This window comes from Pseudorasbora parva, chromosome 18 (assembly GCF_024679245.1).
Source record: "Pseudorasbora parva isolate DD20220531a chromosome 18, ASM2467924v1, whole genome shotgun sequence".
NCBI classification, from domain to species: Eukaryota; Metazoa; Chordata; class Actinopteri; order Cypriniformes; family Gobionidae; genus Pseudorasbora; species Pseudorasbora parva.
Window position 1 is genome coordinate 12,356,049 of NC_090189.1, and position 15,686 is coordinate 12,371,734.

Genomic DNA, 15,686 nt, shown 5'->3' on the forward strand with positions numbered 1-15,686 from the left:
ATTTGTATCAATTTTACAGGTAGTCCTCTGTATGAAGATCTTTTGGGCGTAATATGTCACAGTTTATTTTGCTATCTTCACTTACATAAATTAACTATAATGTCCTGCACCCACTAGAAAAGCTATAGGTGGGGCTAAATGGGTTAGAAACACTGACCCATTCTAGTGTGAATATATTGATAAATGGTCGAGGCGAGGTTGTCAAAACCATATGTTTTATAGGCTACCTGTTTATGCTCTTATGAAAACACACAATTCGCATTTACTCTAAATGGAAAAACAATTCTCCCTCTTTTTTATTTCACGCATGGGTTGTTTGTGACATCGAAGCGTTTTAATTCGAGCACAACGCCAACGCGAAAAACTGGAGGAGGTGCGGGGGCGCGCGTAAAAGTGCGCGCACAGCTGTCAGCACCAAGGACAGCGCTTCGCCGCAGAACAACAGCCGACGCGCAAAGAGACGGACGATACGAGACGCATCACCGCTTTCTGCTGCCGGGCTTCATGCGTGTGACTTTCTTGCTCAGCCTGCCTGCAGCCTGACTTTAAAGGGGGGGATTGAGGGAAAAAAAGGCTGCAGTGAATGCCGGTCTCTCAGATGCCATCGCCTAAATGAACTGGGCACCATGAACACATCGCCGCAGTGTGTGTGAATTTCGCAACTGGGATTCTAAAATTGCCACACTGGACATTGCGTTCCTTCTCCTCAAGCGAATATCCCCCACACGAGGCTCCAGCAGCGATAATAGGGGAGGATACTGGGGCTCTCAGTGCGCTCTTCTGGCCCTCCACACGATGCGTCTGCTTCTGCTGGCTGCGTTATTCTCCTGCTCCTGCGTGCGGGGCGGCTGCGAGCCCAAGATTGTGAACATCGGGGCCGTCCTGAGCCAGAAGAGATACGAGCAGGTGTTCAAGGATGCGGTCACCCAGGCGAACCAGGTGTACGGAAGGGAAAAATTCAAGTTGACCGCCATCTCCGTCACTCACAAAGCCAATGCGATTCAGATGGCGCTGTCTGTGTGTGAGGATCTTATTTCCAGTCAGGTGGGATTTTTAGCATCATCGTTGCACTGTGGATGTTCCATGTGGCAAGATCCAGTCTTAAATGACACGAGTTTAAAAGTTGCCTGAGGGGTAAACATGTCCATTGCATATGCACCATTCAGAGTGAATTAAATGATTTAGCTTTCATAAGGCAGTGTTTTGAAATGCAAGATATTATTCATTACAAGTAGCATTTTTTAAGTTATTGAAAGTATGGCTTTTAATATGCAAGTATCAGCATTATAAACTGCACTGTAAATACAATAAATACGTGCCGGAAAGAATTTATCATTTGATCCTTAAAAAAATATTTCTGATGACAGTTGATTCAGCTAAATTAAATAATATTTTTGACCTGAATCAATACAATTTATTGAAACATTTTCACACGAAGGGCATATTTTTTGTTAGATTATATGCATTATATATAGTTTTTAGACAAACGGTTTTAACAGTATTACTAGACAAATATTGAGGGGTATTTTGTGATTTTAGGGGGGGGAAATGCAGAAAATATTAGTTGTTATCATGCATGAGGATCCTTTTATACATATTACTAACTAACTAAAATGTCACCTAATGTAAAACTGTTGATTAAAGGGATAGTTCACCCAAAAATGAAAATTCTGTCATCATTTACTCACTCTCAAGTTGTTCCAAACCTGTATAAATGTCTTTGTTGTGACAAAAATCACAAAGGAAGATATTTGGAAGAATGTTTATAAACAATTTGATCTCTGCAGCCATTTAATTTTTCCTCACTATGGTACCCAGGGGCTGCCAAGATCTGCATGGCTACAAACATTCTTCCAAATATCTTCTTTTCTGTTCTGCAGAAGAAAGAAATTCATACAGGTTTGGAACAACTCGAGGTGAGTAAATGATAACAGAATTTTCATTTCTGGGTGAACTATCCGTTTAAGTCATATTCAAAAATATTTTTGACTTGAATAAAACCAGTTAATTTGGATGTTACCACATGAAACACTTTTTTTTAGGTTAGTCAACAAAACATTTTTACATAATATGCATTGACCTGTGGAGACTTGCTTGGCCAGTTGAACTTGTTTTGGATTCTGGCAGTAGATTAAAGCTGCGTAATTCGTTTAGATGTCTAAACAGGACAGCCTGTCAGTTGATGGTCCATGCAGGTCAATAGACTCACGGTGGGAGGAAAGGTTAACGTACTGTTGCTGACCTCACAGAGCTTTGATTTCAGGAATGAGTGAGATGACCACACTGGCTGAGGGCAGCTGCTGCAAAATAAACTAGGTGACGCATGAAAAATCAATGATTTTACAATGCAAGCTGTTTCTATTTTCACAGAGTATTACTGTGCTAGATGAAAAGAAAAATGGGGGTGGAGGGGTCAACATAGTATCAGTATCTACAAAGATGTCTTTGGAGAGGATGCCTCGGACCTACAGCTAATGTTGACTATATATAAACCGTTTAAAAATGTACCAAATTTTTTTTTTGTCATCCCTTATTCTCATGTTGTTTCAAACCTGTATGAGTTTCTGTCTTCTGTTGTACACAAAAGAAGATGTTTTAAAGAATTTTGATAATCGATCAGTGAACGGTAGCCATTGACTTGCATATTAGGGGAAAAAAAGGAAGTCAATGACTACAGTCAACTGTATGGTTGACAACATTCTTTAAAACATCTTTTGTGTTCAGCAGAAGATAAAAACTCATACAGGTTTGGAACAACTTGAGGCTGAGCAAGTGTCAAGTGATGAAAAAAAAATTCATTTTGGGTGAACTATCCCTTTAAGAGTGAAACTGCGCAGCCACATTTTAATTTTCTGCTTGATCTGACCCATAAAAGTTGTCGGAGTAACCAAATGTAGTTGGGTTGATTCAGTCATGCAACTTAATATCTTTGACTAAATAATATTTTAAAAATATTTTTGAGATATACAAACCTTTTAATTTGAATTGTGCTTTTTTACCACATAAAGCTAATTTTTTAGGATAGTCAACAGAATATTTCATACAATGTAGAGATGGATGGATGGACGGACGGACAGACGGACAGATGACACACAGACAAACAGATAGACAGATAGACAGACAGACAGACAGACAGATAGATAGATAGATAGATAGATAGATAGATAGATAGATAGATAGATAGATAGATAGATAGATAGATAGATAGATAGATAGATAGATAGATAGATAGATAGATAGATAGATAGATAGATAGATAGATATAGATAGATGCTATAGCCTGAGAAGTGTAAGAGAAGAAACCTTTAAGTACTGAAGTAGCAATGCCCTACATAAAGTGTAAATGAGAGATATTTTCACTACTGTCACACTCATGGGAGTAATTCAGCCTGATGCGTTGCTTCATTAAAAGCCTGCACACGCAAAAATCACATTAAGCGGTGCTGCTTTAAGTGCTCTCTGGGCCAGTGATGTCATTAAAAAATGTGCTGATGTAGGAGTCTATCTCAGGGCTGGATACTGCACTGAACAAAAATGGGGCTGAACATGAATCACTCCCTCCCGTCCTTTTCGCTCTGCCTAGCTCATTTTCTCACTAATATTCACACCAACCTCCCCCGGTCAACCCAATGGGTGTTCAGCACTCAATTACGTACATACTTTCAACATATTTGGGCCGTAAGGTTGTGTAGCTTGTTAGCAGAATGCCAGGATAATTACCAGATTAATTTGGTTGTGTGAGATTCTTCCCTGCGAAACTTCTGTATCGCTCAGACCGTATCGCCTTTGGCTTGCTAATGTCTCTGGCCACTCTGAAGAAGAGACATTCTATGACAGATGGAGCCAGTGCCGGAGGGTCTCTCTGGAAATACATAATGTTGCCAACCCTTTTTTTCTCTCTCTTTCGTTGTTTTTTTCTTCTCAATACAGCATATTCTTTGAAAAACAGAAACAATGACTGATTCGGCTTTCTGTCTATATGGCTAGCACTCAAATGTTCAGTATGCTGATGAAAACTATTAAAATGAAGTGTATACGTTTAGTACAATCAAAAAGCCTCCCTTTTTTATATGATAGACAAATTCCTATTTGTCTTTCTTGTTCACTTGAATCCATCCAAAGATCCTTCATCTTCAATCAATCAAATTGTCAATCTGTCTGACTGTGAAGTGATTTATAGATTTAGTCAGAGAATGAGCCCAGATCCATGAGTCATACCTATCACTCCGCTGTGATCCAGTCTTCACTGTTCGTTTGTATTTAAACCAGTTGTGTGGTCCTGTTCACAGGTGTACGCCATCCTGGTGAGCCATCCACCACAGTCTAATGACCATCTGACGCCCACTCCGGTCTCCTACACCGCAGGGTTCTACCGCATTCCTGTCGTGGGGCTCACCACCAGGATGTCCATTTACTCAGACAAGGTGGGCTGCATTAAGAGAGTGTTATTCAGCTTTAGGCACTTTGGTCTCTATGGCTTTTAGAAAAGCACTTTTCCTACTATCACAAATTGCATTTGTCTGTTAACATAAAATAAAAAAATGACAAATTTGCAGCTTGATTGGAAATGACGCATATTTAAAACATATTCTGCTCACAAGTGTTGTCTTAATGACTAAGTAAATCATTCATTTAACAAGTTCATTCAAAACGTTGATTCATTTAGGAGTAAAATAAGTGGCTGGCTGCATCCGAAATCACATACCTGCCTACTATATAGTAGGCGAAAAACAGTATGTGACAAGAGCAGTATGTCCGAATTAACAGTACTCATAAAAGTGTATGCAAAAAGTACCCGGATGACGTACAGTACTTTTTCCAGCGAGATTCTGAAGTGTGCATACGACGACACTTTACTATCCCATGAGGCCACGGGAGAGGATTTAAGAATGGCAGTGAAGCGACGCAACTGACAATCACATGCTCACATAATAATGACAACATGATGAATGTATTATGTCTGGATTACAATCATAATACACATTCATATCACACGATTTCGGACTAAGTCTTTATTAGTGAGTTATTGAATTGTCCATTCAAAATTTGATTCATTCAGGAACTAAATAAATCTTTATGCATTAAAAATGTATTTTTCATGCAACCGATCTGTTCTTAAACGCTGATTTATTTAATAATAAAACAAGTTACTTTTTGGTGAATTACCTATATTTTATTTTCGGTAACACTTTAGAATAATGGTCATTAGTTAACATTAGTAAATGTATTAATTAACATGAACTAACCATAAGCAGTAAATGTGTTACTGTATTTATTCATCTTTGTTAATGTTAGTTAATAAAAAATCCAGCTGTTCATTGTTTGTTTATGTTAGTTCACAGTGCATTAACTAATGTTGACAAGATTTTAATAAAGTATTGGTAAATGTTTATAAGTGCAGTTCATTATTAGTTCTTAACTAATGTAGTTAACTGATGTTAATTAATAACCATTATTCTAAAGTGTTACCTTATTTTAATTTGTTTTCACACAGTAAATATTGAAACAAATGATCAGTTATTTTCATGAGTACAAATCAATAAAATTGACAAAATATTTAAAAAGTAGCCAAAATTGCATCCTGTTAATGTACAACAATACTGAGGTGCAAATAGTATCTACCTAAATAAATTATAAATAGCATCTAAATACTGTTCACACATATTGCAATGAACTGCTACTTTTACATTGTGTAAATAGAATATATCACTATATTTTACTTTTATACATATATATTTCACACTATATTTCACTATATTAAAAAATATGCTATTTTTACTTAGTGTAAATATAATCTAGTTGCTATTTACATTTTAGTCTATATATACGCTGCATTTTAATAAAGTGAAAAAAATGCGTGGAGTTGAAGAAACACCCTTTTATTATTTCACTAAAATATAAACACTATAATTTTTAAACATTATGTCTCCCACCTTTCTTCCTTTCTCTCTGTGCTTCTTCCAGAGCATCCATCTCTCGTTCCTGCGTACAGTGCCACCATATTCCCACCAGGCACATGTGTGGTTTGACATGATGCGGGAGTTCCGCTGGAATCACATCATTCTAATCGTCAGTGATGACCATGAAGGCAGAGCGGCGCAGAAAAGACTGGAAACTCTTCTGGAGGAGAGAGAGACCAAGGTAAGATCCAGTTCCAGTTCCAGGATTCCCAGTGCGTGCTTGTATGCAGACGTGTGTGTATCAATCGCAAAGGTCTTCTATGTACGTAACTGTTTTACTTTTTTGTCATGTGATCACATCTCATGCCATGTTGTAAATGTTGGCTAACATTCTAAAACCAAAGGCGTCAGCCATGTCTAATGTGGTCTGATTTGACTTAACGTGCGTTATTTGCTCATTTCATGTTGCTTTCTACCACAGTCAAAAACTCCTGTGTCTATCCACAACAGGAGCAAAATGAAAACCATAACCTGGGGCGTTGCAAAGCATCAGTGACTCTTTAAACATATTTATGCCATGTGTTTATACACTATAGAAACTGGTATTTTTGTAGCCTTGAGCCACAGATATGAGTCTATCATCAGTATCTCATGGGGTTCAAGCTGTGATTGCTTCATAAATGCAGTGGTGCATTGTGGGAATTTTGCTCTTGCAGAGGTTCTGCTCAGTTTCCTTGGGGATGAACGCTAAATCACCATCCCACATCCCCCCTGCTCAGCGCTGAGGTAATTATTGTTGCCCTCATTGCAGTGAGAGATTATTAACAGTGAAACTATTTAGGTATGGTGCAAATCAAGCTACATTCCCACAGAGATGTTTCTGAAGCTGGAAGACTGTTGAAATACAGCATAGCTGCTTTATTTTAATTTCTTCTCCCTTTTCTTCTTATAAAATTGAGAGGCATCATGCATGTTTTTCCGAGGGATCACCAGCTTACTCTGTGTCCTATTAGAGAAAAGACATGAAAATGGGAAGAATGCATATAATAACTACTGTAAATATTTAAATATAAATTTAAATAATTTCCCTATATATATAAATTTCCCTATATATATATATATGAATTGAGCATTAAAATATACTATTTTCTCATATGTTTATCATATTATATTTAAAATCTTTTAAAACTTGATTTGTATTTGTCTTGATTTATTTTCTTCTTTATTTTGCTCATGTAAAGCACAGATGTGGTAAATAAATTAACTTGCCTAGGTTTTTATCAATTTTTGTCGTTGAGTCATTAATAGTAATGAGTCATCGCTATTTATCATGCATGAAAAGCTTCTGCTTTTTGATTTACTGCAATGTGAAATTATGTTTGATTAAGGCTTTGTGAAGTTAAAATCTCAGTAAATTCATGTCATATTTTTTGTACAATGTAAATTTTTTGCTGTCATACTGACAGCTTTAGTGGGTCCTTTTTATGTGTGCTACAGTCGAGAGGGGCCATACACGCCGGAGTGAGGCTTTTTGGCATGAATATGTCTTACTATTATTAATAAAAGAAATTGCATTTTAAAGATATAAGCATTCAAAACTCTTTCACTTCCAACAATATGGATCAATAATTTTGATGACATGACTCCACTTCAGCCTCCCATCCAATGAAATGCTCTCTAGAATTGAAAGCGTGCGGCCCCTACATTATAAATAGACAGTGAAGCTGCAGCCAATCTGTCACTTGCTCACACATTTACTATTTTCTACATGTTGAATGGCACAGTGTGCACTATAGGGGATAGAGAATGATTCAGACAGTGTAAATATGCTTTCCATTGGGGCGAATTAAGTTGCGTTAGTGTCATGCAAACCACCGCAGCTTGCACACAGTCGGTCCAGCAGAGACACAATAGCACAGAGCGGATCATATGTGCGAGTCCGCACTTACCAGAAAACATACTGGATCCATTTGAATTCCGCACCGAATGATGTTAGAGATTAGAAAGAAACTGCGGCTTTACCAAGCCATCAACGGCTCTGGCTGAGCTGTGATATAAACAAAAAGCTATTGGCTATTGTAAGAGGAAGGGCTGTTCGATATGTCCCACCCTGTCTTCCCGTTTCAGTGGAAATTGCTCCAACACATTGAATAATGCTGCGTGTTTCAAGCTAAAGGCACTTCAGTCTGCCTTTAAAAAGCCCACCCAGTTTTCCTAGAAAAAATTATTCATATATTTTAAACAAAAAAATCTTTTATGCTTCTGAAAGGAAAAAAGGCTTTATTTGGCCTTTTATGCACTGGTACGGAAGTTTTAAAGCGCCTTCTAAATCATAGAATAAATTTAGTTAAACCTGGCAGCCATTTTGTGGTGTTTTTATAATGTACATTTCTATGAGGCTCTCTTTCAGTCATTTTAGAATTCAGAAAAACATGCTCTAAACTCGAAACTTTCCGATACAAATTTGTGGTACAACACTGTCACTGGGAGAGTACAATAAAAGGGGTGATGAACTGAGAAATCAACTTTCCCCTGAGCCTTTGATATATAAAAAGTTAATGGTAGTATAAGAATATCCTGTAGGTTTCGGAGCTGAAAACGTCCTTGTTAGTAAAAGAAAAGCGTTTATAGACACCAGGCCCAGCAAACGAGAGCTCTCAAATCAATGATGTAATAGAAGGGGGAAACGCCGCCTCTACAGATAAATCAAATGTGTGTGCCTGCTTCCTTAGGCCGTCCACCGACTCGTGGAGCTAAATGAACAATAAACATGCTGAAGATAGCAAGATAATCGTTTATAAATGACACAGGTCAACACTGGATTTGCAGACGTATTGAGATTAAAACACAATGCTGTGCTTTCTGTAATGGATCCGACATGAATGGTGCAGCACACTTATATGAGTAAAACATGTTTTTATATGTAACGCATTGTTAAAGATTGTTATGATTATGTGTACGTATCTAACAGAACATACATTAGCACGCTGTCAGAGGCTGAAGAATTTGTTGGTTCATTGCGATTTGGGATCAGATTGGACATGCATGGGGCAGGGCTCGCAAAGTCCCAGGGCTATCTGTTTTCCAGATCAAAACGTAAGCCTGTCGGCACGCGAGTGAATCATAAATAGTGAAATAACATTCATTTCTTGATCTGCATTGTTCACTCTCTTGAATTGATATTTAAAGAGCACACGTGTGCGGTTTGCGCCTATATACACACCGATCGGCGGGCCAAGTTATACAAAAAACAAAAAACAATCGCGGGTGGATGAGAGATAAATCATCAGAGGTGGGAGTATGTCGCACATGTGCAAGTCACAAGCAAGTCTCAAGTCTTAACCTTCAAGTCGCAAGCAAGTCCAAGTCATTTGTTGTGACAATCAAGTCAAGTCAAGTCACTGCTTTATGCAAGTCAAGTCAAGTCAAGTCAAGTCATAGCTTGGGTCAAGCAAGTCACTGGCAAGTCATTCAAATGTTTGATGATTTAACCTAATTTATATATTAAAATTAGCTACAACTACAGTAGTTATATGAACTATGGGAGTTTTATTTTTGAACAAAAAGAGTTGTTAAAATGTTAGTTCACCCTAAAATGAAAAAGATGTCATTAATGACTCATCCTAATGTTAATAATAATAATAATAATAAGTTTTATTTATATAGCGCCTTTCCAGAGCTCAAGGACGCTTTACAATAAACAAACAACAATATAAAGCCAAATGACAAACAGAGTAGACAGAACAACAGTAGGCAATTGAGAGTGCAAGTATAATAATACAGAAATCGGAGTGAGAAAAAAAAAAACATCTTTAAGACCTATAACATTCAGAAAAGAGGTGTGTTTTGAGCATGGATTTGAAATCAGAGATGGTGGCAACAGAACGGAGTGGTCGGGGTAGAGAGTTCCATAATTTGGGTGCTATTACACTGAATGATCTGCCCCCCATTGAAGCAAGGCGATGCCGAGGGACAACGAGAAAGTTGGAATCAGCAGATCGTAGAGAGCGAGTAGGGTTGAAGGGGAGAAGCAAGTTACAGAGGTAAGGGGGAGCAAGGCCGTGCAGAGACTTAAAAGTGAGAAGAAGAATTTTGAATTTAATACGGTAAGACACAGGAAGCCAGTGAAGATCATGCAGAATTGGGGAAATATGAGCAGAACGTTTGGTGTGTGTGAGCAGAGTAATGTTGTTCCACACCCGTAAGACCTCCGTTCATCTTCAGAACACAGTTTAAGATATTTTATATTTAGTCCGAGAGTGTATGCGTGTGTATTCACACTTTACTGTCCATGTCCAGAAAGGGAATAAAAACATCATCAAAGTAGTCCATATGTGACATCAGTTAGTTCATTAGAATCTCTTGAAGCATCAAAATTATATTTTGGTCCAAAATTAACAACAACTACGACTTTATTCAGCATTTTCTTCTCTTCCGCATTTGTTTTCAAACCTCAAATAAAGATTCAAACGGTTATGAATCAGCGTATTGATTCATGATTTGGATCACATGTCAAGCTGAAATCACGTGACATTGGCGATCCGAATTATGAATCAATACACTGATTCATGACCGTTTGAATTTAGGGTTTGAAAACAAACCCAGAAGAGAAGACAATGCTGAATAAAGTCAATAGTTTTTGCTATTTTTGGACCAAAATGTATTTTCAATGCTTCAAGAGATTCGAATGAACTAACTGATGTCACATATGGACTACTTTGATGATGTTTTTATTCCCTTTCTGGACATGGACAGTATAGTGTGCATACACTTGCATACGCTATCAGACTAAATCTAACATATCTTAAAATGTGTTCTGAAGATGAACGGAGGTCTTACGGGTGTGGAACAACATTAGGGTGAGTCATTAATTACATAAATGTCATTTTTGGGTGAACTAACCCTTTAATACAATAAAAATTACAAATAAATAAATTAAAACTACATAACCTAAAATGGAAATGTAACTGAAATTATGCCAATATATTGGATGAGATACATTCTCTTTGTATTTTTTGATAGTCCTCCTCCTAGTCCTGTACAGCGTGACCAGATGATGATTAATACTATAAATAATAAACTTAATGAACTCTAAAATGTGTTTGTGGCTCACACCCTGATGAAGGCTCATTAGCCACAACATGTATAGGTGTCCAGTACTTGTCACCTGTTTTTTAAAATATTAAAGCGATGTTGAAATAAAGGCTTTTTACACTTCTTCAATAATATTTGAGTGCTTCGGATTATTGATTTTTATCAACTCCTAACATGTCCAGACAGGGGCACAGCCATCATTTCAAAAGTGAGGGGGACAAAATGTCAAGTATTAGGCCTATACCAAACTTAAAATTCTATTTATGTAGGCTATCTGGGTCTTTTTGACCCCAAATGAAATTGCTAGAAAAATAAAATAGTCAAACAAAATTTAGCTAATATTACTCCCTTAAATCATGTTTTACTAAAATGTTTTACATGTGTGCAGTTGGCTGGATTTCAGCATTTTTATTTATATAATTTCAATCAATGAGAGAGTATAAAAATGACTTTTTGTCACATAATTTGTCAAAAATCAGTGTGACTTTAAGCATCTAATCACAAACACACTGACTGACCACTTTGCTTGTAGCCTACAATGTCAACAGCTTACAACAAGAAGCATAAAAACTGAGCAAAATTGTTGAAGATAAGTGCCAGAGCACAGTTTTGCCAGAGCAAAACTGGTTAATTATTCAACAAGAGAAATATGCAGTTATCCATCATTGTGCAACCCAAGTCGGATAACGTTACCACATTTAAACTTACAGTGCTTGACGGTGTCGTAGTGAAGAGGTTTTTTTCATCATTCATTGAAAATGATTGATGGATGCGCGCGACCCGGAACGCGCCCAATCTGGCAACACTGTGAGCGCGAGTACGAGGAGAGCATGTGCGCGCGGTGTGATCCGTTGAGTGACTGATTACCATGGAAACGTTGCGTAGGCAGCGCCCTCCATGTTCATTCACGACTGTCTGCTAGCGCTCTGCTTGCCTGCTGCGTGACGCAGGTTATAGGTCGCGGTGCGTTCAAAAACGGATATTTATTTACAAAAACAGGTTATTTCGAGTCATTTAACTCAAGTCCGAGTCAAGTCTCAAGTCATGAATGTCAAGTCAAAGTCAAGTCGAGTCTTTTATTAATATTTGTCAAGCAAGTCTCAAGTCCTAAAATGTGCGACTTAAGTCGGACTCGAGTCAAGTCATGTGACTCGAGTCCCCCACCTCTGTAAATCATTGTGTTTGTTTGATAAATATGTTTTGAGACTGAGCCCTGTCAGAGAATTATTCCAGCTGCCGCTTTCAAAACAATCCCTCTCGTGAACTGAAAAAACTGAGGGAGTTGAAGCTCATTAAATATGCAAATCTTCTCCAATCCTAGCTGTGGGCGTTCTTCCAAGTCTACAGTGCTGCACGCCTATCAAAACCAAGTGTTATGTAAAAAAAATTAAAAAGCCAGTTCATAAAACCATTAAAAGATACGCCTTTGTACCTGATAGACTAATATGCACCATTTAGGAATAGATGAAGCACATCGTATAGCACTGATATAAGAAAATAAACCTAAAGGTAGATATTCTTTAATAGTGTACTGTATTTTCAATTGTACATCTGACCTGTTTTCTGTTTTCTAATTTATGAACAAAATTTTAGCTCCAGCTATCAGGGTAGTTTTGGTCATTGTTCTCACATTTGTTATAGTAACCTTTAATGAGAATGCTATAACTTGATCTGAAATGACAGCTATGTTACTTACGCTGCATGAGTTATAGATAATGTTAAGTGATAACTTTTTAGCAACACCAATTCACATTGACTTTAAGAAAATATATATACAATCACATTTGAAAGAAAAACGGACATATCTGAATGTCTTATATAAAAAATAATCTTATCAAATTGTATATAGCAGGAAAAATTAAACAATTGCTGCATACAATGCTGGAATTTCAGATTTTCTTGCTATTATTATTCTAATGCAGTTCTGACTGAGGCCCTATTCTGCTATTTTTATGCACTAGGCACCAAGGATCATTTTCATATTCATTCTGCTCAGTTTACACGAGTGTCAGTTATAATGAGCTATTTCCAGCGAATGGACAGACGGGGTTCATGGCTGCAGCACAGCAGAGGCCACTGTGTATTCACCTTTCTAATTTCTTTTGAGGTGCCATAATGAGCAAATGCCACGACACACATATAGGTCATGCATAATTTCAGAAGCTTGAAATGAGAATCGCATGAGCGCACGTCAAGCCTATCGCGGTATTCGGACGGAGTTGTGTGTCTGTGCAGGGAAGGCTTATTTATATCTGCACTGCAAAATGGCACTGTTTGAGCCAGGGTTTCCCCCCCGAGGCCACTGCCCTCGAAAATACAGCAGAACTCAAGATGGTGCAGGAGAAAAGGGTCTTCTCAGTGTGCTTCTGCAATCATATAGCACTCAGCGATATCTGCATTATTATTGAGCGATTTGTTAACTTGGCAGCCCGTTACAGTAGTCCGTCATCTTAATTGAATTTGAAGTAAAGTTACATCAATAATTCAGTAAGCAATCACGCACTGCTGCAAGTAGTTGATCTGGATTGACTGAAACGCACCACTTGATTCCTTAAGTTTGTAATGTTGTTTCGTTTTGCTAGCTTTGCCTAGGTCTGTGATCTTATGTCACATGGTCTATGATGTTTTTTGCAAGTCCCAGTGTTAGGGATTCAAATTTGGAGCAGAAAAGTGAAAATTTGTTGGTTGCTTTACTGCCCACCATTTTCAACTGTTTATAATATTCTTCTGTGTCTGCATATTTTCTCTGTGCACATTACTCATCAGAATAAAAAAAGGAACTATGAAAACCAAGACCAACTGTCCTATGACAACAAGAGAGGACCTAAGGTATATTTGCATGGTCAATGCACGCCGCCCTCCAAAATCTCTAAACGTAGCTACTAGAAACAGCCCAACCAATCACCGGCCAACCCAGAAATGCCCTTCTCTTGGTAGCACGTGTTTCTTGTTACGTTGAGAAGTTACTTTTCCCTTTTTTTATGATTTAAATGAAGAATGGATTTCTTTTGAACGATTATCATTTCCGTTAAAAAAAAATTAAAACGCTCCGCTTCTTTCATTACCATTTTTTTCCTTTTTAATAAAGGATGATGCATGATTCAGATTTTTAAAAAAACAAAGCAAGCCCATTCCTTTGTGGAGATCCGATAGTTTGGGAAACAACACTCTCAGATTCTACTTCTTATTGCAGCATCCCCTCGTTGCTCTTTTTTTCTCGACTCTTTTTCTTTGGGGAAATGACGTCCTCTCACCTGTCACTCCCCTTTCCACCTGGTTTTAGTTTCCGGTTGCATCGGTCTCACTCCCCGAAACCTCTAACATGCACGTCCTTCTCTGAAGCCTTGATAACCCTCAGTTTGCATGCGACAATGCCAAAGTTTTTTTGTTTTTCAAGCTTTTTTATTCTTTTATTTTTCATTTTTGAAGCAGTTTCCTTGAAACTCTATAATTTCCCCCCTTTTCAGCCCCCACCCCCCCAAAAAAACAGCAACAACCAAACCAACCAAAAGTGCTAAATGAGGCAGCATGGTTCAGTTATGGAAGTAAATAGCCTCTTTGACTGATTGTGTACCCCAATCTCAGGCCGAGAAAGTGCTTCAGTTCAACCAAGAGACTAACTTAACTGCTCTGCTCCTGGAGGCCAAAGAGCTGGAGGCTCGAGTGATCATTCTCTCTGCCAGGTAAGAGATTTACCGCATCATGTTATCTCAGCAGCCCACCAAAATCTCTGCAGTTCACTCTTCACTGTATAATTACCTGCAAAAGAGTAATGAATCAGAATTGAGTCATCCACATGTTTATTATTCTTTTCCCCCTGCTGAATAGACCAGCATATGTTGTGTTTTAGTTGACTGTGTTTCTATGCTTCATTCTGCTCCAACGGCTTTTTTCACCATAGCCCCACCATAGCCCCACCCTGTTTCATACTGTAATGTTAATAAATCGAATAAATACATTAGTTCATGCATTAATATGATTTCTGCCTGATTTCCGTCAGATTATTTTCCACCAGCTGTAGAGGTGAAGACAAAATCCCTGTGTCTTTGTTTTTAATAAGCGACCTCTAGCAGGAAAAATTACAAATTGTGCCTTTGATACAGTTAATGTACCCATTTACTTCCACTATATGTGTATCACTCTACCCTTGATTTTACTCTTTTTTTAATCAACATGCCACAAATGCTTTTCATTGACCTTAACTTGTACTGAACCTGGAAAATAACTAGCAATACATCCGTCGGCGACAGGGTTTGCAGGTGCACAGCTTTGTTATGCCGGCCCAACAGTAAGACCAACATGAAAAACAGTACTAGCCAGCTGGTCTTTTCAGCAGGATAGGCCTTAGAACTCATTGAAAAAAATAATACTGAAAAGTCAAAACAATGGGTTTACAAAGCAATTTCATACTTCAGTGAGCTTCTCATATTTCTGTCAGCGGTTGTAAAACTGTCTATCTGCCTTTAGTGAGGAAGATGCAGCGGCCGTGTACAAAACAGCGCGCTTCCTCAACATGACAGGCTCAGGCTATGTATGGCTGGTCGGGGAGCGTGAGATGTCCGGTAAAGCTTTGAGCGAGGCCCCTGATGGTACGTACGCCCACCTCAGTATGACTGAGACAGAAGCACAGGAAATGAAGCCATTTGTCTCAGCTGTTTTTTTAACTTTTACTAAAGAAGTTTTTATTGATGA

General features: G+C 38.0%; 1 protein-coding gene across 10 annotated transcripts in view; it reads left to right on the top strand.

Annotated features, from left to right (window-relative positions):
* The first annotated feature begins 242 nt into the window (after nt 1–242).
* The window catches only part of grin1a (glutamate receptor, ionotropic, N-methyl D-aspartate 1a), a 34,730-nt gene continuing 19,286 nt past the window's right edge, over nt 243–15,686 (top strand). The window contains exons 1-6 of one of the 10 annotated variants that reach the window (XM_067423674.1): nt 243–1,044; nt 4,290–4,424; nt 5,965–6,141; nt 13,761–13,823; nt 14,580–14,677; nt 15,462–15,583. In XM_067423674.1, coding sequence (XP_067279775.1) covers nt 796–1,044; nt 4,290–4,424; nt 5,965–6,141; nt 13,761–13,823; nt 14,580–14,677; nt 15,462–15,583 — 844 coding nt within the window. In that variant the 5' untranslated portion in view covers nt 243–795. The remainder of the gene's footprint in view (nt 1,045–4,289; nt 4,425–5,964; nt 6,142–13,760; nt 13,824–14,579; nt 14,678–15,461; nt 15,584–15,686) is intronic. The other 9 variants (XM_067423675.1, XM_067423677.1, XM_067423680.1 and 6 more) reach the window with 9 other exon arrangements.